The sequence below is a fragment of the Sinohyriopsis cumingii genome, chromosome 6 (genome assembly GCF_028554795.1).
Source record: "Sinohyriopsis cumingii isolate HCF-2022 chromosome 6, ASM2855479v2, whole genome shotgun sequence".
Classification (NCBI taxonomy): Eukaryota; Metazoa; Mollusca; class Bivalvia; order Unionida; family Unionidae; genus Sinohyriopsis; species Sinohyriopsis cumingii.
The window spans coordinates 137,829,183-137,855,969 of record NC_142966.1 but is presented as its reverse complement, the minus strand read 5'-3'; the positions used below and the strand labels follow the sequence as shown (position 1 = coordinate 137,855,969).

General features: G+C 38.8%; 1 protein-coding gene across 1 annotated transcript in view; it reads right to left on the bottom strand.

Moving 5' to 3' along the window:
* Window positions 1-6,303, bottom strand: part of LOC149798083 (phosphatidylinositol 3,4,5-trisphosphate 3-phosphatase TPTE2-like) — a 57,722-nt gene extending 51,419 nt beyond the window's left edge. The window contains exons 1-3 of the mRNA XM_089963171.1: window positions 6,155-6,303; window positions 2,977-3,233; window positions 961-1,164 (exon numbers count right to left, since the gene is read on the bottom strand). Of these exons, the coding sequence (XP_089819297.1) occupies window positions 961-1,164; window positions 2,977-3,215 (443 nt within the window). The 5' untranslated portion in view covers window positions 3,216-3,233; window positions 6,155-6,303. The remainder of the gene's footprint in view (window positions 1-960; window positions 1,165-2,976; window positions 3,234-6,154) is intronic.
* Window positions 6,304-26,787: the final 20,484 nt, after the last annotated feature.

Sequence of the window (26,787 nt, the reverse complement as noted above, 5' to 3'; positions counted from 1 at the left end):
GAATAACATACCCTAGATAGAATAGCATACACTAGGTAGAATAGCATACCCTAGGTAGAATAACATACTCTAGATAGAATAGCATACCCTAGATAGAATAGTATACACTAGGTAGAATAGCATACCCTAGGTAGAATAACATACCCTAGATAGAATAGTATACACTAGGTAGAATAACATACCCTAGATAGAATACTATACCCTAGATAGAATAACATACCCTAGGTAGAATAACATACCCTAGATAGAATAGCATACCCTAGATAGAATAGCATACCCTAGATAGAATAGTATACACTAGGTAGAATAGCATACCCTAGGTAGAATAACATACCCTAGATAGAATAGTATGCCCTAGATAGAATAGCATACCCTAGATAGAATAATATACACTAGGTAGAATAGCATACCCTAGATAGAATAGCATACACTAGGTAGAATAGCATACCCTAGAGAGAATACTATACCTTAGATAGAATAACATACCCCAGATAGAATAGCATACCCTAGAAAGAATACTATACCCTAGGTAGAATAGCATACCCTAGATAGAATACTATACTCTAGATAGAATAACATACCCTTGGTAGAATATATACCCTAGGTAGAATAGCATACCCTAGATAGAATACTATACCCTATATTGAACAGCTTACCCTAGAGAGAATAGTATACCCTAGATAAAATAGTATTCCCTAGGTAGAATAGCATACCCTAGATAGAATACTATACCCTAGATAGAATAACATACCCTAGATAGAATAGTATAACCTAGATAGAATAATATACCCTAGGTAGAATAGCATACCCTAGATAGAATAGCATACCCTAGATAGAATACTATACCCTAGATAGAATAACATACCCTAGATAGAATAGTATAACCTAGATAGAATAATATACCCTAGGTAGAATAGCATACCCTAGATAGAATAGCATACACTAGATAGAATAACATACCCTAGGTAGAAGAGTCTTGTTGCTACTTCTAACATGAAATAGCAGATGATGATATGGGAAATGATCTCCAGAGCATTGGTACTTCCACATGCATTTATTGACAGATCTATTACCACGACTGTAAAATCCACCATGATCAGTAGCATTGTCATGATGCGGAATGCTATGTGCTCCATTATCTCTCGTATACGCATCCTCAATGATCTGAGGAAAAAAGAGAACAAAAGACTCAATATTTAATTATCACCACAAAACTAAAGAAACATAAGTAAACTATGGGGGGGGGGGGGGGCAACTCCTGAACAGTACGTGGTAGATCACCACTCTTAATTAAATTTTTTAATTTAGCTGATCATGATTAGAATAGGAAATATAAAATAAGATCATGATAAAGTCTTCAATATAAAATGATATCATGATAAAGTCTTCAATATAAAATGAAACTGAGATTGTCTTTCTTTGCTAATGTTACTTAAAATAGAATTATTATTATTGTTATTAAAAGCTGAAATACTAGCTTAGTAATAAGACCCAAATACAAACGATCAAAGAAATGTATACATCATCCAAAAATATAAACTATACAGACATTTTTTAATGTATCTAGTTCTTTTACAATCATGAGCATGTGCATAAACAGCTATGTACAGATGTACAGTGAATGTTCAATGTGCCAAGTCTGAGAACCTCTGGACAGATATAAGACATTAGCTTTGTGTCAAGGTATATTAACTGAGCCATCTTGATCTACATGTACTCAGAATCCATATAAGAAAGCACACAGAACTGGTCAAAGTGCAAACTGATACACTGGTGTAATCCATAATTAACAACTCATATCGATGTGAGCCATGGAGGCTTTTCATTACTGTAGTTTCGGGTGCAAACTTGTGCCAAAATAAATTGTTAACTGTTTAATTTTCGGCAGGAGATCTATGAGCTGGATGCTGGATTCAACCTCTCTAATAACACAAACATTTAGAAATACATATTACATGTCACACAGTTATTCCCATTTTTTTTTCAAAGATTATGCAAATACTTTCTCTTTATATGTAAATACCACATGCTGCCTCCTTTAAAAGATAATGTTTTCATCACCTGTTACTGTTCAAAACTCTTGATGCAATATTCACAAATTTTACAACCCAATTCTGCAAATAACTCCACCTTACAAACACCCTTTGTTTTGAACAAAATGATGTGATTGTGAGTTTTGCTGTTGCCTTTTGTTTGATTTTTAGCAAGCTTTGTTTCTTTGTTAATTTGGCCATGTACATATACTGGTTGCTAATTTCGCCATGTACATGAACTGGTTGCTAATTATGCCATGCTCATGTACTGGTTGCTAATTAGGCCATGTTCATGTACTGGTTGCTAATTAGGTCATGTACATATACTGGTTGCTAATTAGGTCATGTACATATACTGGTTGCTAATTTGGCCATGTACAAGAACTGGTTGCTAATTAGGCCATGTTCATGTACTGGTTGCTAATTAGGCCATGTTCATGTACTGGTTGCTAATTTGGCCATGTTCATGTACTGGTTGCTAATTTGGCCATGTACATGTACTGGTTACTAATTAGGCCATGTACATGTACTGGTTGCTAATTTGGCCATGTACATGTACTAGTTGCTAATTTTGCTATGTACATGTACTGGTTGTTAATCTGAGTGCAACAGATGCATATGCTTCATCAACAGTGCATGTAGAGTAGGCAGTTGCATGAGCATCAGCAATAGCCAGGACTGTGGATTTTTTTAAAAATAATTCTCTGCCAACACAACAAAGTGATGTCATGGGAATGGATAAAAATAAAGAGAGTTATTATGTTTATTGGAAAGCTTTTGTTCTAATTTTATTCTGATGAGCATCAAAATTAAATTTTGCATATATAATTGATACACGCCAAACCTGTGTGCTGATGTCAATTCACTGTGACCATGCCCTTTCATTTGTTTAAATATTCCTGAGTAACATCAAGGTAAATTGCATGAAAAGATATCCACATACCCAACCTGACTTGCAGGCAGCTGCACCTGACTTGGATCATCAATGTAATCCACGCTATCTTTCTTCTCAGTAGGATAAATCTGGATGGTGGCCTCTTTCTCTTCGACTTTTTGTATCTTGATCTGAGTGTCTTCTATCTTTCCATTAGATCCATTCTGATTGTCCCCTCCTGCATCCATATCCACAGTGGTGAGGTCACTCTGCCCTGGTCCCTTGTCGAATCGTTCATAGGAAGGCATGGTTATGTTCCTTAAAATCTTGAATGAAAGGATCATATAAAAAATCACTATTATATTTTCTGATTATGAACTTAATATGGAGATGGAACTGAACAACATTTTCCTTTATCACCATCAAAATGGTATATGTCATTGTTGTGAACACACTCTATGACATTTTTCGTTCCGACATTGTAACATTATATCTTTACATCATCCAATTTTTTAATGCATGCATGAAGCAGCATTTTATGGCACATCAGCACAGTAGTGGCTATATGATTCCAACTAAAGTATAAAAAAATCAGAACTGTAAGACAAACTGTGCAATTAGTTAGAAAGACAAACCCTACCAAATAACGTTAAACATTAATAACATTATGAAAAAATCCTTAAAATATATGGTCACACTTTGTTCAAAAAACCACAATCTTTCATTGTACAATTTCTTTATGCAATTCTTGTCAAATTACATGTCTTGCAGGGTGGAAACTAACACCTGAGAATGCATTTCACTGCCAGTGGATGCTCTCATGTGTTCCACTCTGGAACACCCATTGGAAGGTACGCCAGATGAGTCACTTACACGTGTCCAACATGTGATCAGTACAAGACCATCACATCTCAGCAATTTGGAGGCATACCACTCACCAGTAGTTGATGATACTACTAAACAAATTCTTATGCACATGTGCCTTATATGCCAAATGACAAGTACAAGTCATTTGCCCAAACAACTCATCCCAATCATGACTTCTGATAGAACAGGAACATAAAGAAATACTACAAATATCTACTAAAAAAAATATCCAAATAATATATTATTAAAGGACAGGTGTAGCCTCTTCTGTTTAGCAAATATTTAACTGAAGGTTCTTTAAAAAAGCAATTAGAAACAAGGGAATAATTTAGTAAATCAAGATAAATATTCCAATTAATTCATCTAATTAATACAATTTGTTTTATCATGAAATTACCTATCAACATCAGAAATTTTTCATATGGAAATCATGTAAATTTTACCAATCAGTTATTGTTTTATGATATAAAATGTTTTGTAAATATTTGAAATCCCAATTGCAGAAAATTAAAGACGACCCAAAGAATTTTTTAAAAGACAAATTTTCTAAAACTGATTTGGAAAGTGGAAGGACAGGTTGGCGGCATGAGCTACGTTTCATATCAATACTATTTATTTCAATTAAAATTCAAGAAAATTTTAAAAGAGGGACTAACTGTCATTTTCATAATATTTGACTTCATGCAAATTTATACAAATTTCAACTTTTTTATCACATATTAAGTTAAATAGCTATTTTATAAAATGGAAGTTTCCCCACATTTAACACTTTCTTTGTGGCCACTAACTGGATTTAAAACTCCTTTAACTTCAGATTTAAATCTCCTTTAACTACATGGTCAACAGTCATAAATGGCATGTTTAATATCTGACCAGTTAAAAAAACTTGATCTTTTAGAAATAAATCTGATTTCTGGCACATACTGCATTTTGTTGCAAACTGTTGATAAATAATGTATTATTCATTAAAACATTACTTAAAATTTCAGCAGAGAAGTGTAATTTTCATAATATATAAATACATACCCCTGAATGTAAACTTTGTTTTATATCATATTAACTTAAAGGGCTAGTTGATAAAATGTGAAAGTTTCCACACATTTGCTGCTTTATTTGTAGCCAGCAACTGGATTTTCAAAAATATTTAATGTATTGATGCTGAAGTGTCACCAGTCACTGACAGTCCAAGAGAGCTGTGAAAAAAGCTTTGGCATGATTAATGTTTGACAAATAAGAAAAATGATTTGTGTGCCAATTTTCGGGAAAATATTGATAAATTATATTTTTTATTTACTTAAACTCCTTGCAAAGTTTAAATAAAGAACTAATTTAAATTTTCATAACAGTTCTAATGTATATGACCAAATTTCAACCTATAATGTATTAACTTAAATAGGCAATTCATAACATCTGGAAGTTTTGCTACATTTACACCTCTCTTTGTTACCAATAACAGAACCATAAAAAGTATTTATTTTTTAAATGTATTCCAAGCAAACTGCACATATCTGAGACAAACAAAAGAATTATGAGAAAAGCTGTGGCATGCTGAACACCCGACTACCACAACTAATAGTTTAGAAAGTATGAGTGGCATGTTGTACTTAGTTTGGCAAATTCTTGATAAATAATATTAAGGTTATGAAAATGTGCACCTCAGCTGAAGTAGATACTGTACGTTTGTGTCCATTCAATGTGCAATTATGTTCCTGCTGAACATAGAATCATTGCAATATTCAGTATGTTTCCATCCCATAACTGCATACTTGGGTCAAATAAATAAATATATACACTTGAAATGTCACAATGGAATCCTCGGGAGGGGGTACCAAACCCTAAAAACCCCTGTGCATACACGACAACGGCATGGTCAATAATAAGGAAGTTCTGACCAGCAATATTAGAAGACGTTGGTAACGGTCGGATGGACGTACGTACGGCGAATAACACCGACGCTGAAGCCCCGGGACGATTAATGGTCAATGTCGATGTCTGACAAGAGGACAAGCAATTGTCCACAAACTGATTAAGATCTCGATAAAATCGGGGTAGGGGCGGGTAATGTGGGTTTAACGCCTTTGGTTTAAAGCACGGGCTCGTTACAACATAAATTCAGAGTATCGGTCAATGGACAGAAGGTTCTTGTTACAGGTTGGACCACACGGGCTCTCTTTCCAATGACCGGTACTCTTAATTTCTTTGTAATGAACCCCTGGCTTGGTCTGCGAAATAATCGTAAAAAGGGGTGTTTCCTCTTTCTTTCTTCTTCTTTTTTTTTTTTTTTTTACATATAGCTGGGTGAAACGCAACCCAAATCTTGGTCAAATCTGAATATTTTGCTAACAAGCTCTTTTTAAGTTTCTTTCAATTCAAGACTTACTTAAAATCCACCATCTAATACTTTTCACGTGTAAATAATCTCAGATACGGATTTTCTTAACACTGCATCTCAGAGAACTAAACGATGTAAATTGACCTTTTGGGGTCAGGTCAAAGGTTGAACTATTCGGAATATCTGTGCATCTTTCCTTTGAGAGTTGCATAGGTGGCGCTATATTTTCGCATTTTGCATAGGGTTAGGAATTTAAAGAAAAAAAATGTCCCCGGCTTTCCTCACTGGTTATACTGGCTATTTAAAAAAGACCTTGTATATCTTAGGTATAATGCAAAGAACCTTTAATTCCTTTTATTTTGGTGTATGATTGATGGGTGTACTATGGGTTATAGAGTATACAGCTTGGCCTTACTTCAAATGTGCACCTTTCAAAAAAGTGCTAGCTCTACTTGGTCATTTTCACTTCCTGAACTTCAGAGGTCAATTGTATAAAAAAGAGCCGATAACTTTTTTTACATTTTATATATTTGGTAATTCATTCATTGCACTTTCAGAAGCTGGTATTGTCTAATCTGGCAAAATTCATTTTCCCTATTTTAATAGCTGCTATGTATAGTGTACTTTAGACTAATTCAGACTGATTTTTTAACACAAGGGAGCAGTCATTTTAGTTAGCAGTGTGCTTAAATCATGTAAAATTTCCAAAAGTACAATATCCAAAAGAAATATCATCCACATTACATTAATGTAGCATAGAGGTATGCAAACATTCTCTCCACTGTGCATGTTTTAAATGCGAACTACTTCACCTTACATACGTCACTCTCTCAAAAGTACATATTATCTGGTGAGCGCCACCATAACTAGTCTGGTTCCCTGCTTAGTATGCTCCCATCTTCGCACTACGCTATACAAAGTCAGGTGAACGCTGACGCATATTGTCACGTGATCGAAACAATGGACTCGAATGGAGAGACGTCATTAATCCAACCGTGGCACATTTATTCCCTTAATATTCTGTTTGTTAGTCACACAATGCGAACTTTACTAATACTTTTGATTTGAACTATAGCAGTCGTTATCTTGTGTTCAAGCTTAACCAAGCAAATCGGCAACGTAGGGATTTTTACAAATATTTCTACAATTAGGCGAAGACAACGTATAGGGATACACACAACAATATTTTGTTAATATTGCACGTTTCCCACAAAGTCATCTAAAAAATTCCCTTTCCAATCGATTCCTTGTTAAATTGTACTTCGAAATTGATATGAGGTTATATACGGCAGCTTTAATTTTGCCAAAGATTAAGACGAAAATATCTTCCCCATTTTACCGGGGATGAGGATAACGATTGCTTTGCAAATATTGCACATTTCAGATTGCGTCATCTAAAATATTCTAGTTGCAATGAATTGCTTGACCAATTTTACATAAATATATTTATATCGTTTTCCATGACAGCCCAAATTTTGTCAAATATTAGGATTGATATAACAACCCTCTTTTATGAATGGGAGAAAGCTAGACCAGCAAGTTGTTCTCCACCTTTTTTTTTTCTTTGACTGGCGGCGGAGACCAACGTTGTTCTGCACCAGTCGTGCTGAGACGTCCGAGCTATGTCACCTCGGATGATCGGACCGCGCGCTATTAATTAATAAATTTATTTAGACAAACCTTTGTATCCAGACGGTAAGTATAATCCCTCTTCTAATGATCCACAGCGTTAAATCCTTTAGAACACACACTTTTTTAGTATAAATCCATGTCAGAACAGAACACCTGTGTATTCATCGGCTGTTGACCTCAGATTTGAATTACCCACGCATGCGTGTAAAGCAGCATCACCACGAGGCAAGAGTAACGCGTGAAAACCGTCTAGCGAGGCGTAGATCACTAGGAATTTACTGATGCTTGGGTGGGAACTGTGTCGTTACGGCAGAAATTTAGGAGAGAGAGAGAGAGAGAGACTTCATGTAAGAAATGTGAGATAGAGTGAATGATAAATAAATTGTAAAACGACTACAAACTGTATTCAGATGTGAAAATATGCTACACAATAATAATAATAATAATAATAATTTATTATTATTATTACTAGTGGTAGTATTTTCAATCATATTTAATAACATTTACAATGGTATAAATGGATTTTATGACATACATACATATCTACATATTAATACTTTACATTACTTATAAGAAGAACATGATTATTATGATGAATATTATTATTAACATTTGCAATGGTATTAATGAATACATACATACATACATACATTACTTAACATTACTTATAACATAATTAGCATGATGAACTTTATTAATAACATTTACAATGGTATTTATGAATACAAACATACATGCATACATACATATATACGTCTGTTATAATTTTACACCATAACTTATAACATATGGATAATGTTTTTTAATCAAAAACAATAGTTTCTTCTTCCCTTCTGATCACTGTATTGACAAGTGTTGCAACAATTTACACAACAGTTACATTTGCCGCAAGAGCATATATTGCAACTTACCGCGGAACATTCTTTTAGGCCAGCGGGAAGTTTATCCATTTCGGGGATCCACAATGCCTCAAGAATTTTTCTTCTTAAACAGACTTGACGATTTTCGCATTTCTATCATGTTTTCATCTGGTGTTGTCTTCATCATGCTTGTCATGTAAGGTAGGAGACAAGCATAACCTCTTCTCCCATCTCTGGCACATCTCCCATCTCTTGCCAATAGCTCAGAATGCTCTTTGGGCATCCCCAAAGAATAACGATATCTACATCGCTGATTTGGATCCCCATTCCGAATGCTACCGTAGCAACAAGACAGCGAATTATGCTTTCGGGTCTTCGAAATTCCTTGATAATTCTGCCCCGTGTCTCTTTATCCGTGGAAGAATGATACATTTCAATACTGACTATAAATCATAGTACAGTGAATCACGGACATATATTAAACACAGCATTTAATTAGTTTCTTAAATTTCACACCATAAATAGGCTATACTATTAGCTGGAACAATGTTGGTCGACAGTTAAAGGCAAGGCATCATACTAGGAACCATGGCAACAAGTACATGATTTGGGCCTTAGCATATATAGCAAAAAACAGAGTGAACACCATAATGTACAAGGAGGCCTCTGATGTGAGAAGAGCTGTAGATCTACCAATGTCCACTTATTTTCCTTCTCGAGAGGAGATACAAGCGACCAGGGATAGAATGGAAGCTGTGGTGTCTCGAATCCTGACTGAAAAGGTCCCATGCCTCTATCCACTGGCGGACCTTGTTTGTCATCATATTGATCACAAACATTGGTCCAAATCAAGACGGAAAAGTGAAATAGTATGTACTTGCCTGATATTTATACTAAATGCCATTCTCCTATCACGATAATAACAATAATCTCATTCAAACGATGTACTGTTCGTTGTATTGATGTATGTTCAACATTGTTATGCTAGTGCCTACGATTTGTCCGTGTTTTGGATTAAAAGTTTACATGAAGCAGTTTAAACAAATGTACTTTTACGATCTGAGGCGATATGTGTGCACTTAGTTTTAGATTTGCAGTTGTTTTTCTTTTCTTACTCTAATAGGTTGAAAGTAAGAGAATGTGCGTATTTATTTTGTGGCAAAAATACAACAATAGCAAGTGGAGAAAATTATTTTTTGTCTCGAACGCTTTAACTGCATACTCTGTTATAAGGGCTTGGTATAAGTACAGTAATTAAACTGTGTTCCATTTCACAGTTTAATATTGGTGTGATCCCAGAAAATCCTTCAACAACCGCAGATGTTATTAGGATACTGGAGCGGCTGCATGATTATGTTCCAAGAAGAGATGATAATCATGTGTATCCCATAGTGTGCTGGGGGGATGGCCTGTCTTGTGAAAGACACATAGATGCTCAAAATGCAAGATCCAATGCTGGGAATCCTGTACAAAGATTGGAGGGCTTGCTGCCATCACCTGGAGAATTTCACAAAAGAATACTACTGCTTCAGGTAAAATAATACACATATATAGCTTGTTTTGTACAGCTTTATGATGGAAATTCTATTGTTTCAAAATTATCCGTATTCTATTTTTTTGCACAAGTGATAAACATCAGTACCAATGTGCTTCACTTAGTCAAAATCAGTATCAATGGTCATATTGACGTACTTAGAATTTTTTTTTCATATTCTCATTTTTATGTAAGATACATGTGTTTTCATTTCCAGACGAAGAATGGTTTTGCTCTGAAAATTGCAAAAAGATATCAAGAAGGAAATCTAAGAAAAGGAAGAGTAAGAAAGACTCTGTAAGTGAAAAGGCTGTTGACCGTAAATTCGAGTATACAAAGACGATTCTCATCCGAGGGATGGAAGATAAAGCAAGAAGAGATGCTGTCAGAGAAAATGATGGCCCATCAATGGTGTCCTTTTGGAAGCAAGACATGGTCAAATTCCACAACAATAACCACAGAAGATACTTTATCCTGGGGCACAATCTAATTACAAGTAAGCCATGTTATATTTGTTTCAGAGCATTAATGTATTTATATGTTAATTAGGTCAAGCTAACTCCATCTAACATCTATGAAGGAACAACCTATATTGAAGACTTTTATTACTGTAATTATTCTATATTAGTTCATTATCCCAGCGACTATAAAGAACAAAATGGTTATCCATGATAAAACACATACAAGAAGAATCCACTAAATGCTTACTTGTTCATAAAGTAATTTTAAAAAAATTCCTGCTTTATATTTTTTGGGGTCCTTTTATTGCCGTACTTAGTGTTTGCTTTAGGGTTACTGTACAAAAAATATTAAAATATCATCTGAAAATAAATTATAAAAATTATGACAAGTGTTTAATTGGATGTTACAAAAGTTCCACAGTAAAGATTGTATCGGTTCATTTATTTAAAAACAAGTCACCTATATTTAATATAATTTTGGAACATCAAGGAAGTGACAGCTGAATACCCATTATGACCAGGGCGGGCGCCAAACCCAACCAGACTATCTGGCGCCCTAGGCAAGGTTAGATTCTGGCACCGCCCCCCCCCCCCCATCAATTTCAACATTTATAAGCAATTATAAAAAAATTTTTAAAAAATGCGCCCCCTGAAATCAGCGCCCTAGGCGGCTGCCTAGTTTGCCTATATGGTAGCGCCGGCCCTGATTAGGACTATATCAGAATCATCAGATGCATATATCAAATATTCTGAAGAAAATAGTTTTAATTTAGTGTGATCATTCTGCGGTAGTATATAACATCTTTATTTCATTTGTGGGTCAGTAACAGTAAATTTGTATAAGAATCAGTTAAACAATGAGAAAACTGTCCTAAGTAACAAAGCAATTTAAATTCTTGCAGACTTATCTGGGTGCGTATCAGAGAGAATGCAGCAAGACTTGATGTGGAACAGAACAGTTAATCTTCGAGGAGGTGCCAGAAACAATGATGAGGTTGACCTAGTCAATGAATATTTGAACAAGGAGTTCAAAGGTAAATCATTTGATAACGGAATTATAATTAATTGTTTTAAACTGGAAGAATTTTGTTTTATAAATATATGAAGTCTTAGTATATGCCGTATTTTGTAATTCGTGGAAATACGACTTTAACATGATTCTTGGTGTCTAATATATTATGTGTTCATTAATTTGAAAACTATCACATAATGTTAATTTTGGAGGTTAAAATATTAATGCAGACTTTTTATTATCTTTATAGAAAGCTTGCGATCAACCAGTCATCAGCTGAGTGACGCCACTTTGGACAGGCATAGCAAGTTGGCTGGTGGGGTTGGCCATGCTCTAGATAAAATATACTCTACAACCGTCTCCGAATTGGAAAGTTTCCAGACAGGAAAATCAAAGTTTTCACGAAGAAAGGAAATTGAGACTTTTGTCAGAGTACTGAAGGACGAGGAACTCTTATCAGAATTTCGGCTCATTAGCAAGAATAAAGAACCCAGACATATACATCTCGCACATAAACAAATTATCACGCAAATTTGACAAAAGAAACAAAATTATCGCTAACTCACATGTCAATTTATAATGTATGTATGTATGTATTAATAAAGTTCATCATACTAATCATGTTATAAGTAACGATTTGTTGCACGAGGTATTAAAGTATGAAGGAGAAAGTTTATATGTGCAGTCAAAACAGGAAATGGGGAAGTGAGTCGGATGTACATGGTCTGATACCAGCAGTGCGGGGGAATATTTCATATGAAAAGGATCGTTATTATTATTATTATTATTTTATTTCAGAACATGCAGTGCTGTATTTAATGTTTGGTCATGGTTGGTTGAAGAAATGGGAGACCAAGTATACCGAGGCGAAAAATCAGCAAAGACACGTTTGATTGAAAAGTATCATTCCTCCACTGATCAAGAGACATAGGACAGAATTATCAAGGAATTTTGAAGACCAGTGGTCAGAAGGGAAGAAGAAACTATTGTTTTTGATTAAAATATAACATTATCCATATGTTATAAGTTATGGTGTAAAATTATAACAGACGTATATATGTATGTATGCATGTATGTTTGTATTCATAAATACCATTGTAAATGTTATTAATACAGTTCATCATGCTAATCATGTTATAAGTAATGTTAAGTAATGTATGTATGTATGTATGTATGTATGTATTCATTAATACCACTGCAAATGTTATTAATAATATTCATCATAATAATCATGTTCTTCTTATAAGTAATGTAAAGTATTAATATGTAGATATGTATGTATGTCATAAAATCCATTTATACCATTGTAAATGTTATTAAATATGATTGAAGATACTACCACTAGTAATAATAATAAATTATTATTATTATTATTGTGTAGCATATTTTCACATCTGAATACAGTCTGTGGTCGTTTTACAATTTATTCATCATTCACTCTATCTCACATTTCTGACATGAAGTCTCTCTCTCTCTCTCTCTCTCTGTCTATCTCCTAAAGTTCTGCCGTAACGACACAGTTCCCACCCAAGCATCAGTAAATTCCTAGTGATCTACGCCTCGCTAGACGGTTTTCACTCGTTACTCTTGCCTCGTGGTGATGCTGCTTTACACGCATGCGTGGGTAATTCAAATCTGAGGTCAACAGCCGATGAATACACAGGTGTTCTGTTCTGACATGGATTTATACTAAAAAAGTGTGTGTTTTAAAGGATTTAACGCTGTGGATCATTAGAAGAGGGATTATACTTACCGTCTGGATACAAAGGTTTGTCTAAATAAATTTATTAATTAATAGCGCGCGGTCCGATCATCCGAGGTGACATAGCTCGGACGTCTCAGCACGACTGGTGCAGAACAACGTTCGTCTCCGCCGCCAGTCAAAGAAAAAAAAAAGGTGGAGAACAATTTGCTGGTCTAGGAGAAAGCAGGGCCGTGCAGAGGATTTGGGGGCCTCGAGCATAACTCAGATTTTGCCCCCCCCCCCCAAAAAAAAGCCGATTATAAGAGTCCAGCTTTCTTTTGTTACAAGGTCATTTTTGTTGCACATGTTTTTGCAAATTCCTGAATGATATCATAGAAATCAAGTTTTCGCGCTATTTCACACTCAATACTCAAAATTGCAAGATCACTAGTTCGTTCTTGTCCCATAGTTGAACGCAAGAATTTTTGATGAGTTTCAACTTACTGAAAGAAAGCTCACTTGAGTCAACTGTTACTGGTATTGAAGAGAAAATATGCAGCAATTCTTCAGACAGTTCAGTTTCAGTTACGTCATATGAATATTTCTTCGAAAAATCAGAACAGGCACTCTTAACTTCATCTTCAGACTGTTTTTGATACTCCCACAAGAAAGAGAATGTAGACAAGATTTTTTGAATGGCTGTGAAACGAACTGTAAGTCCACCAATAATTGAATCAATAATGTGATTTAAAAAAACAGTTCTCCGAAACGTTGCCTCTTTTTCTGATTCCATTTTCGTTGAATCTGTGATATGTTCATCGCCTTCAACTTGTTCTCCAGCAGAATGTTTACACTTCACTTTCCGATGGATTGGAAATTCAGAACTGTATTTTGCATACACTGCCACTGTTTTGGCTTCTTTCAAAATTGTTGGCCAGTCATCCCGAACAGATTTGAGGTGACTGATCAACAGATTTACAGAGGCAGAAACGCCAAGACCAGCAGAAATTTTACAATATCTAATAGCGAGAGGAACTAAGACGGAAAACATTCAAGGTCTGCAAAATGGTGGAAGAGGTTTATACTTCTTATTTGCCAAGGGAGATATACCCCTCTACAAGAACAACCAAACAATAGAAATTAAAGGAAAGGCGATGAAGATATATTTACCCCCACCACTGATAAAAGTCCTGAAAGATAAAAACGTGGAGGTCCACTTCTCTGGGCTTCCATTAGAAATCTCACTGAAAGAGTTAACAAGTAATCTGGAAAAGAAATTCGGAGTTAAAGTCACCAGGGCCCAGATGGCGACTTACTGGGGTTTCCCCACCGTATTCACAGGGGTAAGGATCTTGACCCTAGCAGCTGAAGATGCCAAGAAGATTCAGCCATATTTCTATGTCATGGGTTTCATGATTAAATCATGGTATAGAGGGTGTGCGAACTACAGGCAATGTAACACGTGTGGAAATATAGGTCACATTCCAAGAGATTGCCAAAACCACAACCAAAACAACCAGAAAACACAAAACACCGTCCCAAAATCATATGCGGTGGCAGCAGGAAAGACTACACAAGAACCCAAAGTCGATGAGGCCACGGAAAAAGCTGTACAACAAGTGCAAGAACTGATAGAAGACAAAATAGGAGAAATGATAAGCTCTCCTATCCAGGATAGCCTGGAAGCGAGCTCAGAAGTGGCATCACAAGATACATCAGAAAAGTGGGAAGATGCCAGCCAAGCAAGCTCGGTAGAAAAGAAGAAGGCCAAAGCCAGAGCACGGAGAATTCTGCGGAACAAAAGGAAATGAAGGCAAAAGAATCAAAAATCAAAGCGAAAAACACTGTTCTGTGCTATGTCATAGAGGAACCGAAATTCGGAGAAGAAAAAGAAACTCTGGAAGGTCGTAATATTATAGAAGAATCCATAAATCAAGAAGGATCTACATGTCCAAACTATCAGGAAACTCAGGAATCCCCGTGCAAATGCAGAAAGATACATCAACTCCTATCATTCCAACGAGGAGGAAAAGGGCAGCCTCCACCCCCAGGACTCCCTCAGAATCAGACATAACGGAATTCATCAGAGAATCTAGAAATGAGAAAAAAGATCACGAGCAAAAAAGAGCAGTTTCTCTGAACAGAGACAGGAGAAGAAATAGTATAGAACAGTACAGAGCAAGAGGACTGCCCACTAAACAAAGAAAATTATCTTAAATATAATTGCTTTTTATAACTCACAAAACCTTGACTTTGAAATTTGCAAATTAATACATAGAGAAAGTAATACACCTGTCCATAGTCAATATGGAGGGATTAAACTAAATATATTGACTATGAACATAAATGGAATTACAAATAAAATAGATAAAATCATAAAACAATCAAAAAGTTATGACATAATTTTAATACAAGAAACGCACAAAATGCCTGAGCATGTGGTGAATAAACTAGAGGAGGAATTAGACGCCTTAGTTCTTACCAATAACCACACGTCCGAAATCTTTTCCGGGGTGGCTACAATTGTTCGGTGTTCTGCCAAGGGATTAAACTTTGAACACTTAAAACCCCCAAATGAATTACAAGGTCGTTTAATTCATATTAAATTGAATAAGTGGAATGTATTTAATATATATGTACCATCTGGAAGCGTAAGCCCTAAAAAGTAAATTTTATGAAAATGTCACTTTCTCCACTTCTTCTTTTCTTCTCATGTTTCTCTGTCTGCACATGTCTGGGTTCTTCTTTAGGGGAGGGTACCTCTTCTTCTTCTTCCTGTCCAGAATCCCTCTCTTCTTCTTGCTCCTGTTGTTTCTTAGGGCAATCTGAAGACCAGTGTCCATTTTCTTGACAATGATAACATGTGTCTTGACTTTTGTCTCTTCTAGCACCTGTGTTGCTTTTTTGACGGTCTGGACACTTTGAAGACCAATGCCCTTTCTTCTTACAGATATAGCAAGTATCTTGACTTTTATCTCGAAAGGTGGGTGAGTAGTCCGTCGGCTTGTCTGAAGAAAATTTTCTTATGACACCTCGCAAAGCTCTGATCAAAAGTTCGATCTGTGTAGGCTCTTCCATCGATCTGCTCGGTTTGAGAGTGAAATGAATATTGGAAGGCAAGACACATACACCCTTTATATATATGTTCTTCTGCCATGGACATAAAGTGACCCATGGTGTTTAAAATGTAGTCATTTGACTTTTTGCAGTCTAGATGAAACGATCGCATCAATTCGTGAAGAAAGTAAGTGGCAGAAACGTGATTTATCACCTCGTACAGTAGCAGAAGTCTTGGCACAAATTCATGCCAGTAATTTTGAAGATGACACGAGTGAACCAGAATCCAGACTTAGACACTCTTCACCTAACCAAACTTCACCACCCTTAGTAAACCCTGAAAATTACTATCACATTCGAGAGACGGAAAAGAGCTCCTCTAGAAAATTTAGAACCACGGCTTAAACCTACACGGTGAAGTTTAAAGATTTAAAGTCCGACGTACCACTAGAGAAAGCAGAGGGCTTCATCACCGAGGTGTGGGATTCTTTGTTAACCACACTGAGACACCAATGTCAAGCCAAAGAAGACGATCGCTTGAGACTTTCCATTCATCATGACAGCTTCAAATCCCCTGTTTGGATCGAGTTTAGCAACCCAGCAGAACTGACACCCTCCAAAGTCATGAACAAGATACAACCTATGCAACAATCCAACGGCCAATTTCACATCACCTATGGAAAAGCAACACTGTTCATGTCTCACGTCTCTCTCCCCAAAGGGACCGGACAACGCAGAAAGGTGTTATTGGTGGACGACCTTCTCAGCATTAAGCGTAGTCTCGTCCAAATTAACAACTCTCAAGACCAGATGTGTTTAGCCAGGGCTATCGTGGTGGGACGAATGTATGCCGACAAGAACGACACGGTAAAATGGAAAAGGGCCTGGGAGAACATTCGAAAATCGGACCGAGCCAAACAACGAAGGGAAGCAGAACTCCTGTTACAACAAGCTGGTTTATCCAAAGACACACCCTGTGGCATTTCTGAAATGCAAAAATGGCAAGATGTCCTAGCTCCACGCTACACCTTGAATATACACCCTCAAGAAGAGCGCAGGCCTCTGTTGTTTCGAGGCAAATATTTCCAAGATGGAAAATACGTCTATTATCACGATAAACATTTCGATACCATTACGAGTATCACCGCATTCTTGGGATACGGTTATTACTGTGAGAAATGTAACTATGGCTATAACAATCGAGAGCAACACAAACATTGTGGATCGAAATGCTCAGGATGTTTGGCCTCTCAACCCTGTCTGGACGAGGGACAAGAACGAGTGCATTGTCCAGCTTGTCAGCGCACTTTTATCAGCCCTACCTGTTACCAACAGCATCTAACAACACAGGGTTCACAGCAGAAAAGTGCTTGTTAACTCCTGAGATTGTGCCCCACTTGTGGACAAGGCATACGTACCAATCGTGCCAAGGCACACGTATGTTCAGGAAAGAAACGATGTCACATTTGTCACCAAATCGTGGACTTGGAACACCAATGCTACATTCAAAAATACCAGCCACAAGAAGAGGAAGATAACAGAAGAAAAGGATTTTCATCTTTTTCGATTTCGAATGCATGCAAAAGACCGGCATTCACATTCCTAATTTCTGCGTGGCTCATCGAGCGTGCGAGAACTGCATCCAAGAACCTATCTTTAGTCATTGCCCTCACTGCAGCAAGATTCCTGGAGGACGTGACAAAATCTTTCGGGGAACGAACAAGCTGGCCGATTTCGCCCGATGGATCTTAGACCCCATCGACGAGACGTGGAGCCAAGAGGACATCGAACGTTACGGAGATTGTCATCGCCATGCCACGGTGATGGCCCACAATTTCTCCGGATACGATGGACAGCTTCTTCTCAGATGCTATACGGAACAAGGCACCGAACGTCCTAAAGTCACTTTGAACGGAGCCAAAATCATTTCCATGCAAGTGGGACAAGTACAGTTTAAAGATTCGATGAGCTATTTAGCCATGCCTTTGAGTCGAATGCCTAAAACGTTTGGAATGACAGAAATAGCTAAAGGTTATTTTCCTCACTTTTTCAATGCCGAAGCCAATCAACGTGCCGTTCTATCCCATTTGCCAGAGACTCACGATTACGGCATGTTCCTTATATGTACCGTCAACGATTCATGCCCACAATCAACCTAGCTGTCATCAGTCCTCAAACGACCCACTTTGTCAAACGTCAATACTCGGTCAAAGCCCTACGCTGGTTACATTACTTGTGCGACAAGGAAGACAAATGGATTCAGCACGTCCGCAACAGAGGGGGCGAAAAGACCATCGGAACGCATTCGGTCGATGGCTGAGACTTAGAAAACCCCAAGATCGTGTACGAGTTTAACGGTTGCTTATTTCACGGATGTCCCGTCTGTTACCCTGAACGTGGCACTAAAAATCAGTTTTTACGTCGAACCATGGAAGACTTGTACCAGGCCACTTCTCAGCGACGCTTGAAGTTAGAACAGCAAGGATACCAAATGGTGGAAATGTGGGAACACGAGTACGATCAACGTTTGAAAACCGATCCCGAGTTTAAACGTATCGTGGAAAGTTACAAGTTGATGGACCCCCTGAACCCGAGGGATAGTTTGTACGGAGGACTGACAAATGCCACCTGTTTGCTGTATCACGCTGACGAAGAGAACGGAGAAGAAATCAAATACGTGGACGTGCGTTTACAGTATCCCTACGTGTGCAAATATTGTCGCTTTCCTACAGGGCACCCACAATTGTTGACGGAACACATTCGACAATACGAAGACTTGATCAACTGCAAAGTTTTGCCTCCCACGGACTTGTACCATCCCGTGTTACCTCACCATTGCCAAGGAAAACTGATGTTTCCCTTGTGCCGTACTTGTGCAGAAACGTGCAATCAAGACCAACCTTGTCAGCACACCCAGGAAGAACGCGCCTTGACAGGAACGTGGGTCAGCGTAGAATTGTTCAAAGCTCTGGACCTGGGACACCAACTGTTAAAAGTGTACGAAATTTGCCACTTTTCCAAGACATATAAAAACCACAAGGGCGACGACTCAGAAATGCATTTTCGCAGACTACGTGGATGCCTTATTGAAACTGGAACAAGAAGCCAGTGGCTATCCTTCCTGGTGTCACACTCGCGAAGATCGAAAGAAATTCAAAGAGAAATACTGGGAGCAGGAAGGCATCACTTTAGACCACATCGAGAAAAACGAAGGCAGGCGATCGTTTGCCAAAGTGATGGTAAATTGCTTGTGGGGCAAAATGGCACAACGACCGTGTTTACCCAAGACGGAGTATTTGACAGAACCTTCCCGCTACTTCCAGATGATTCACGACAAAACCGAATACATGAAACACGTGGACGTCGTTCGTGAGGATTTGATCTCCGTCAATTACGAAGAAGATCTGGATTTTGCACAAGCCGACGCATTTGGAAATGTCATCATTGCGGCTTACGTGACAGCCCATGCTCGCTTAAATTGTACGAAGTTTTAGAACTGTTAGGTGATTGCGTCCTGTACTTTGACACGGACAATTACATCCACATCGATCGCTCAGGTCAACGTCACCCTGACATCGAAGGAAACCGTTTTGGAGCCTGGACAGACTAACACCCCGACGAGAAGATTTTAAGTTTCGCTAGTGTCGGTCCTAAAAATTACGGCTACGAATACCGAGACAAACAAAGAGAAGTGCACACCGAGTGTAAAGTGAAAGGATTGACTCTCAATTATCGCACCAGTCGAGTGGTAAACTTTGGAGTATTGAAAGAAGCCTTGCAGTCTGGAGAGGATGGAAACTTTACAGTGACCACCTACCAACCGAACAAGATTGTACGTATACGCACTCACTAAATCGTCAGTCGACCCTTGCAAAAAGTCTATCAAATTGTGTACCAGAAGCGAATGCGTCTTCCCAACCATTTCACTTTGCCGTATGGACATGTCGGTATAAAAAATTGGTTGTAAGAGGATAGCCACCAACAAGAAGGATGACTTCGCCACAGGAAGAATAGAGTGAGAAACCCACTGAAAACTCCAAGATCAAACCTACCATTTTCCGGTCTTCTCGCTTGACTATTGTGATTGTACCCGTCAAATGGAAACGTTTCAAAAATGGCCCACGGATAGGGAAGGATTACCTACTTCGAATGTTTTAGCTAGAACAGGATGTGTGTATACTTGGGACCTGAGGCTGGATTGGGATACGAAGTACAGTGTTTCAGTTGAGGTCAGAAGTTACGAATGGATCTATGTATCTATAAAGATTCAGCTATTCTAGAACATAATCGATGGTCTCCGCACTGTCCTTACCTTTCTATGGCCTTTCCACCCATCACATTACGGTACAATTATAACTGTACCATAGAGAAGGTAGTACCGTTGTCCAGGAAGAAAAAAAGCAAGACTTCCAAACTTGACATAAAACGGAACGATGTAAAAGCTTGAGACTTCATTGCGACTAGGATAAAAAGGAACAATATGCAAGATTGATAGTTCATTGTGACTACCAAGACCAAGCAAACAATATGAATACCTTCAGCGAAACACAAAACAAGTTCAGACAGGCACAATTCAAGTTCGGTGATTCTCAAGTGGAGTGCATTGAGAGTGATGCAGTAAAGTATCATGGGAATTTTGTTCTCACTTATACTACTGCCAGTACACCTATCATGGAAAGTGATGCTGTGCGTGTCAAACCTGACGGATGCGAAAGCGATGCCACTCTTGATCGTGGACTCTTTACTGGTTTTCGTTGTGGATGTCAACCTTCACGTCTACCACCCTTCAGAGGTCATCCAGCCCTTAGCAAACTCCTGTCGATGTCATCCTACCCTCATCGAAACGAACCTGTGAAAGACGAATATTCGTTCCCTGTGCGTTTGCCTGAATACTGCAACTTTGAAATTCGTTTTCAATCATTCAGATTCTTAAATATTTGGGAGGACCGACCCCTGAAGAATTAGCCAGAGCAGGATTTTTCTACTTGGGCGAAGGGGATAAAGTGAAGTGCTTCAGTTGCGGTGTGTCACTTCACCAGTGGAACAACAAGATTCAGCATACCTGGAACATGCTCTATGGTCCCCGAATTTTCACTATTTACCTTTAGTGGGACGATATCAGTAATACCTGAATGGATACTTTACAAGAGAACATTCGTGGTTTCCATGTGGAGTTGAGAGAACGCATTTACCGAGAACTTGTCAAAATACAAGTGAAATGCAAACTCAAAATCATTTCTCCATTTTTAAATTATGCTCATTTTCGAAAGTAAACGAAGACTGATTATGAGTGGATATTACTTCAGTCACAAAGGTAAACGAGGCTATTGGCCACCACCCATTGATTCAAAAAAAAGTGTATATATTTATGGATACTTTGCAAGAGAACATCTTGGGCTTGCCTAAGGAGTTCAGAGAACGGATATACCGAGAACTGGTCAAAATTCAAGTGAAACATAAAGAACATCCGTTACGTCACCGATGTTTAATCCTCTGGTACCTGAATGCTATAAGAGGACTGATTCAGGAGAAAGTGTTCCAGAGGTAAGACATTGTTAAACCGTTCGAGGACGAGAAGGATCGATATGTTAATGATTTTCGTTACTTCGAGATACACATACTGCAACGAATTCGAGAAGAAGAGTTAGAGAGTTACCAAAATCTTATACGCAACGCCAACTTAGTAGAAAAGGAAACTTCTGAACGAACTGTGATCTGTATGTTATTGATTGAACCCTTTAGATTCGCTACTGGAGTACAATTATCTCTGTGCAGAAAGTACATTTATTGCTTCCGGAAAAGAGGGTATAAAAACAAACTACCATGCCACAACTTTTATCAGAAGTGATTCAACAGATTCCGTGGAAGGAAATCAATGACACTGTTGAAACAGTGGACGATTACAAACACTTATGACGAAAACTGTATTCATTTAATTGGGGTCGACGTGTGGTGTGTGTCTTAGTGACTTGTTTTCTGGGATTTCGCTTAACAGCCGATTCCTTGTTGACTCTTTACCAACAGTACTTACCACCCAATAAAACATAAAAGTGGTTCCTTTAAATGGCCACGAGAGACTCATTTTGCTCAAACATTTGCGTTTTCATCTAGATACTTCTCGACCTCTACGGGGAAAAAGGATTCGTCAACTTTTGGGTACCGCATATGTGTATGACGATGTGTGTGTAACTTGTGACTTACACTCTCATTGGACAGATGTACGTAACTGGAAAAATTGGGGTTTTGAGGCTTGGACTCAAGAAGTAGCTCGAGAGTTGGGATCCTCCATTTCTTCATCCTAGGAAAAAAACGTCAATTTTCAACCTTTGTTAGTGACAGTGCCAGAAGAATCCGTCACTGAGGACAACCACTTCCATCAGGACAGGACTGTCATGGACATTCCCGAAAGACTATTTCGGGAGGACACTTGTGTGACATTACCCCATGTAGAGCCTGTAAAAACATTACACATTGTCCCTAGGACATCTTGGTTACCCAATACATGTTCAGAAACTTGTTTCTATTCCACTTTGATCGTTTTGATGTGTATTTTATCTTTGTACTTAACCCTTCGGCTTTTATGTATTTTAGTCTTTCGTGTTTATTTTTAAAAAATCAATAAATGTGTCCTGAAAAAGTATAAAAGCTCATGTCTTGTCTGTGTTCGTGTCACAAGTGACTTTCCTTGCACTACTGTCTCTGATCCCTCTTCCTCCACTTTCAAAGTCATCGACGAACACATAGATCGTGCCAGTTGGTAGGCTTTGTATCTTCGCCATCCCTTTAACATGCTAATTGCCGGACTTATCGGTTCAGGCAAAACCGAATTTGTCAAACGTTTGATGGAACATAAACATCATTTGATCGATCGTCCACCTCAACGAATCGTTTGATGTTACAAAGAGTGGCAATCGGCGTACAGCCTCTTGCGAGAAAGGCAAGGCGATTCCATCATGTTTGTGGAAGGCATTCCTAACGAAGGCGACGGAATCGTGTCTGACCCCAGTCAAACCCATCCGGTCATTTTCGACGACATGTTAGGAGAAGACGAAGAAGAAATTAAACTATGGTTTACGCGCAAATGGCATCATCGTAATGCCAGTGTCATTTACATTACTCAAAATTTGTTTCAACAAAGTAAAGCCCTCAGAAAACAGCTTCTACGCGCAAGAAAGGCACTTCGGCCAGGACGCAACCTTACATTCCCAAACCACAACCTGCAACGACGGTGACCGCGTGTCCGGTAGCCTCAGGTTGATTCACTTCTCTGTTGCTGACGATCCCTACCCAACCGCATTTGACACCCGTTCGTCCTCAGTTGATGACACCATGGAAACCCGTGTCTTCAAAAACTTCTCCTCCAGTGGTGACACCCTACTCCTCTTTAGCTGCAGTGGCAGTTGCTCACAAAGTACCTGCTCCCAAAATCAAAGTCCAAGATAGATCGGACATGTTACAGAGTTTGCTGGATTTGTCCAAGCAATAACTTACTCGATTTAGTCCGTTGCGAGCACCTCCACGGCGCGTGATGCCTGTTATCAAGTTGATACGACGTAAAGACAATCAGTGGCGACGTGTTCCAGTATAAAAAAGGTCTGAGACTAAGCCTGGGCATCAATGTTGTTGTGCTCCTGAAGACCCAAAAATGCCACCCCCCAAAAGTCATCCCCTTTATAACCCAAATGAAAGAAAAGGAAAGGACAGCCTCCTCGTTTGGTCAAACATGGGGACATGTCTGTTCTGCCCAAAGCTTCTCCGCCCATGCGAAAAAACTAATTCCAACTGCCTCCAAAGGTCTCATCGATACCGTGTGCGAATGTTATTTGAACGTCTTGAAAGGCACGATACCTTTGTCAAAACACCAGAAAAAATGCTTAGGCAAACATTGTCACATTCTTCGCCAAATGGTTCAAAAGAAAATCCCCATTCGTCAAAAGAAGATGTTGATCCAACGTGGAGGAATTTTGCCTCTATTGTTAGGACCTTTGCTGGAAGAAGTATTGGGAACGATGTTGGGAGGACTCGTGGGAACAACATAAAAAGGACCTCTGGAGTCCCAAGATCTCAGACCTGACCCTTGACATCTAATGGAAGGACGAAAACTAGCGTTAATACCTTACAAACGATGGATGGAATACCATCGTTGGCAAGAACAACGAACCCCTCATTTGCCTTCCAATCCCAATTTGACCGAGATGTCCCAGTTACAAAACGAATTGCAGTCGTTGATGGATCGCCACGATTTGTCCAAAGCAGAAAAAACTCTTTCACCAGAAAACTTTAGACGAAACAGCTCTACCCATTCTGAAAGATTTAAAGACCTTGATGAAAAGTCCACCACCACTACTACCTCCAGGGACCAAGACAGAAAAAGGAGAAGAAGAAGAGCTTCATACTTCGCCAGAAAAACTACACAAGTTAACAACACCACCAGAGAAGGTAGGCAAGTTAACAACACCACCTACATCCAGAATTGGCTGGATTAAAAAGATGATGACCACCCCATATTCATCAGAAGAGAAAAAGAAGGTGAAGACAGAAGTGAAACAAGAACCGATTACCCTGTTCAGACATCCTCCTCCTCGACACTTATCGCTCGCCGGACATGCAAAGCATAACAAACCAAGAAAATACCACACGAAAAAAAGAGTAGTATCAGCGAAGATATGGTGACTTATTAACAAACAAAAAATGGAGAAGGTGTTAGCCAGCATTTACTACGATCCATCCCATCCTGCAGGTTACGGAGGAGTTCAGAAATTGTATCGTGCTGCCAAAACTTGACTGAAAAGTCTCCGTTTACCTCAAGTGCAACGATGGTTACAAGAACGAGCTACATACACTTTATACAAACCCGTTCGACGAAAGTTTTCCAGAAGTCGCAACCAAGTGGGAGGCATCGATCATCAATGGCAAGCCGATTTAGCCGATGTCTCTCATTTGGCCACCTACAATCGCGGATACAAATGTTTGTTTTGTCTCTTTTACGTCTTTTCCAAATTTGCCTGGGTCGTGCCATTGACTTCCAAATCGAGCAGCGAGTTAGTGAGAGCCCTGCAACGGGTGTTGAAACAAAGCGGTCGTCACCCTCTTCGATGGCAAACTGACAAAGGCACCGAATTTCTCCACCAAGCTTTCCAAAAAGAATTAAAGAAAGGTGACATTCATTTTTTCACCACCGAGAATCCTGAAACCAAGACCAGCATTGTGGAACGTTTTCAACGCACTTTGAAAGAACGCATGTGGAAATATTTCACGCATCACCACACTCTCAATTACATCGACATCTTACCGCACCTGGTTCAAGCGTACAACCAGTCTTACCATCGAAGCATTGGATGTGCGCCCCAAGATGTGACTCCCGACAACGAAGTGCTGGTTTCTGATCGTCTGTTTGGTACGGCCACGACGGTGGCTGTCCCCAAGAAAGGTGATGTGTTGGCCGTAGGAGATTGGGTGCGCATTGGCAAAACCAAACGCACTTTCGACAAAGGTTACTTACCCAACTGGACCACAGAATTGTTTCGTGTCACTGGACGAGAGCATGGTCGTCATCCTGCCGTCTATAAATTGGAAGATATAAACGGAGAAGTGTTAAAAGGAACGTTTTACTTACCCGAGTTACCACGTGTCACCAAGAAAGAAGACGACGTGTACGACATCAAAAGTATTCTCGAACGAAGAACCTGTAAAGTTGGAAAACGACGTGTCAAAGAAGTCAAAGTGCGTTGGAAAGGACATTCTCCCAGTTTTGATTCTTGGATCGACGCTTCGCAAGTCATCGACTATAAATTGAAGTAACCATCATGCCCTTTCACACAGCATCAACTACTGCTACCACTGCAGCGACCACTCCTTCACCCAGTTCTTCTCTGCAAGATCTACAAAAGCAACCCTTGTAGGTGTGGTGTAGAGAACGTGTGCCTAAAACGCAAAGCGTCTTTTTCTGCCAAATCTTTGTGGTGTATTGTGTCATCGGTGCAGCCATTGCCAATTTGAGTTTGCAACAAAGAGACAATCAGTTGTGGTCCGTTTTATTGAGCAGTTGCATCGGTTACCTTCTTCCCAATCCTGAAATTCCCCTCGAACGGCAACAACGGAAATCTTGTGTCCAGTGGCAGTCACCACTCCAATAACAACAATCCCATTTGGGGCGGAGACACTCCTCTCACTTCACGTAGACCCCTCGGACAGCCACAGAATTCTGGAATTATGAACAGTAACAACCAATTTTACTTAATCATACAAAGTGACAGTTCATTGGAGGTGTTTCCCAACTACAATGTGTGCTGTTACACGGCCAAATTACCTCAGGCCATCTAATTAGATCAAGAAGCCCATTGGGAAGTGGCTTTGTTAGAAATCATTCATCCGACACAAATAAAAAATATCACTGAAAACCAAAACACTTTCCACGTTGAAATCCTAAATGCCCAATTGC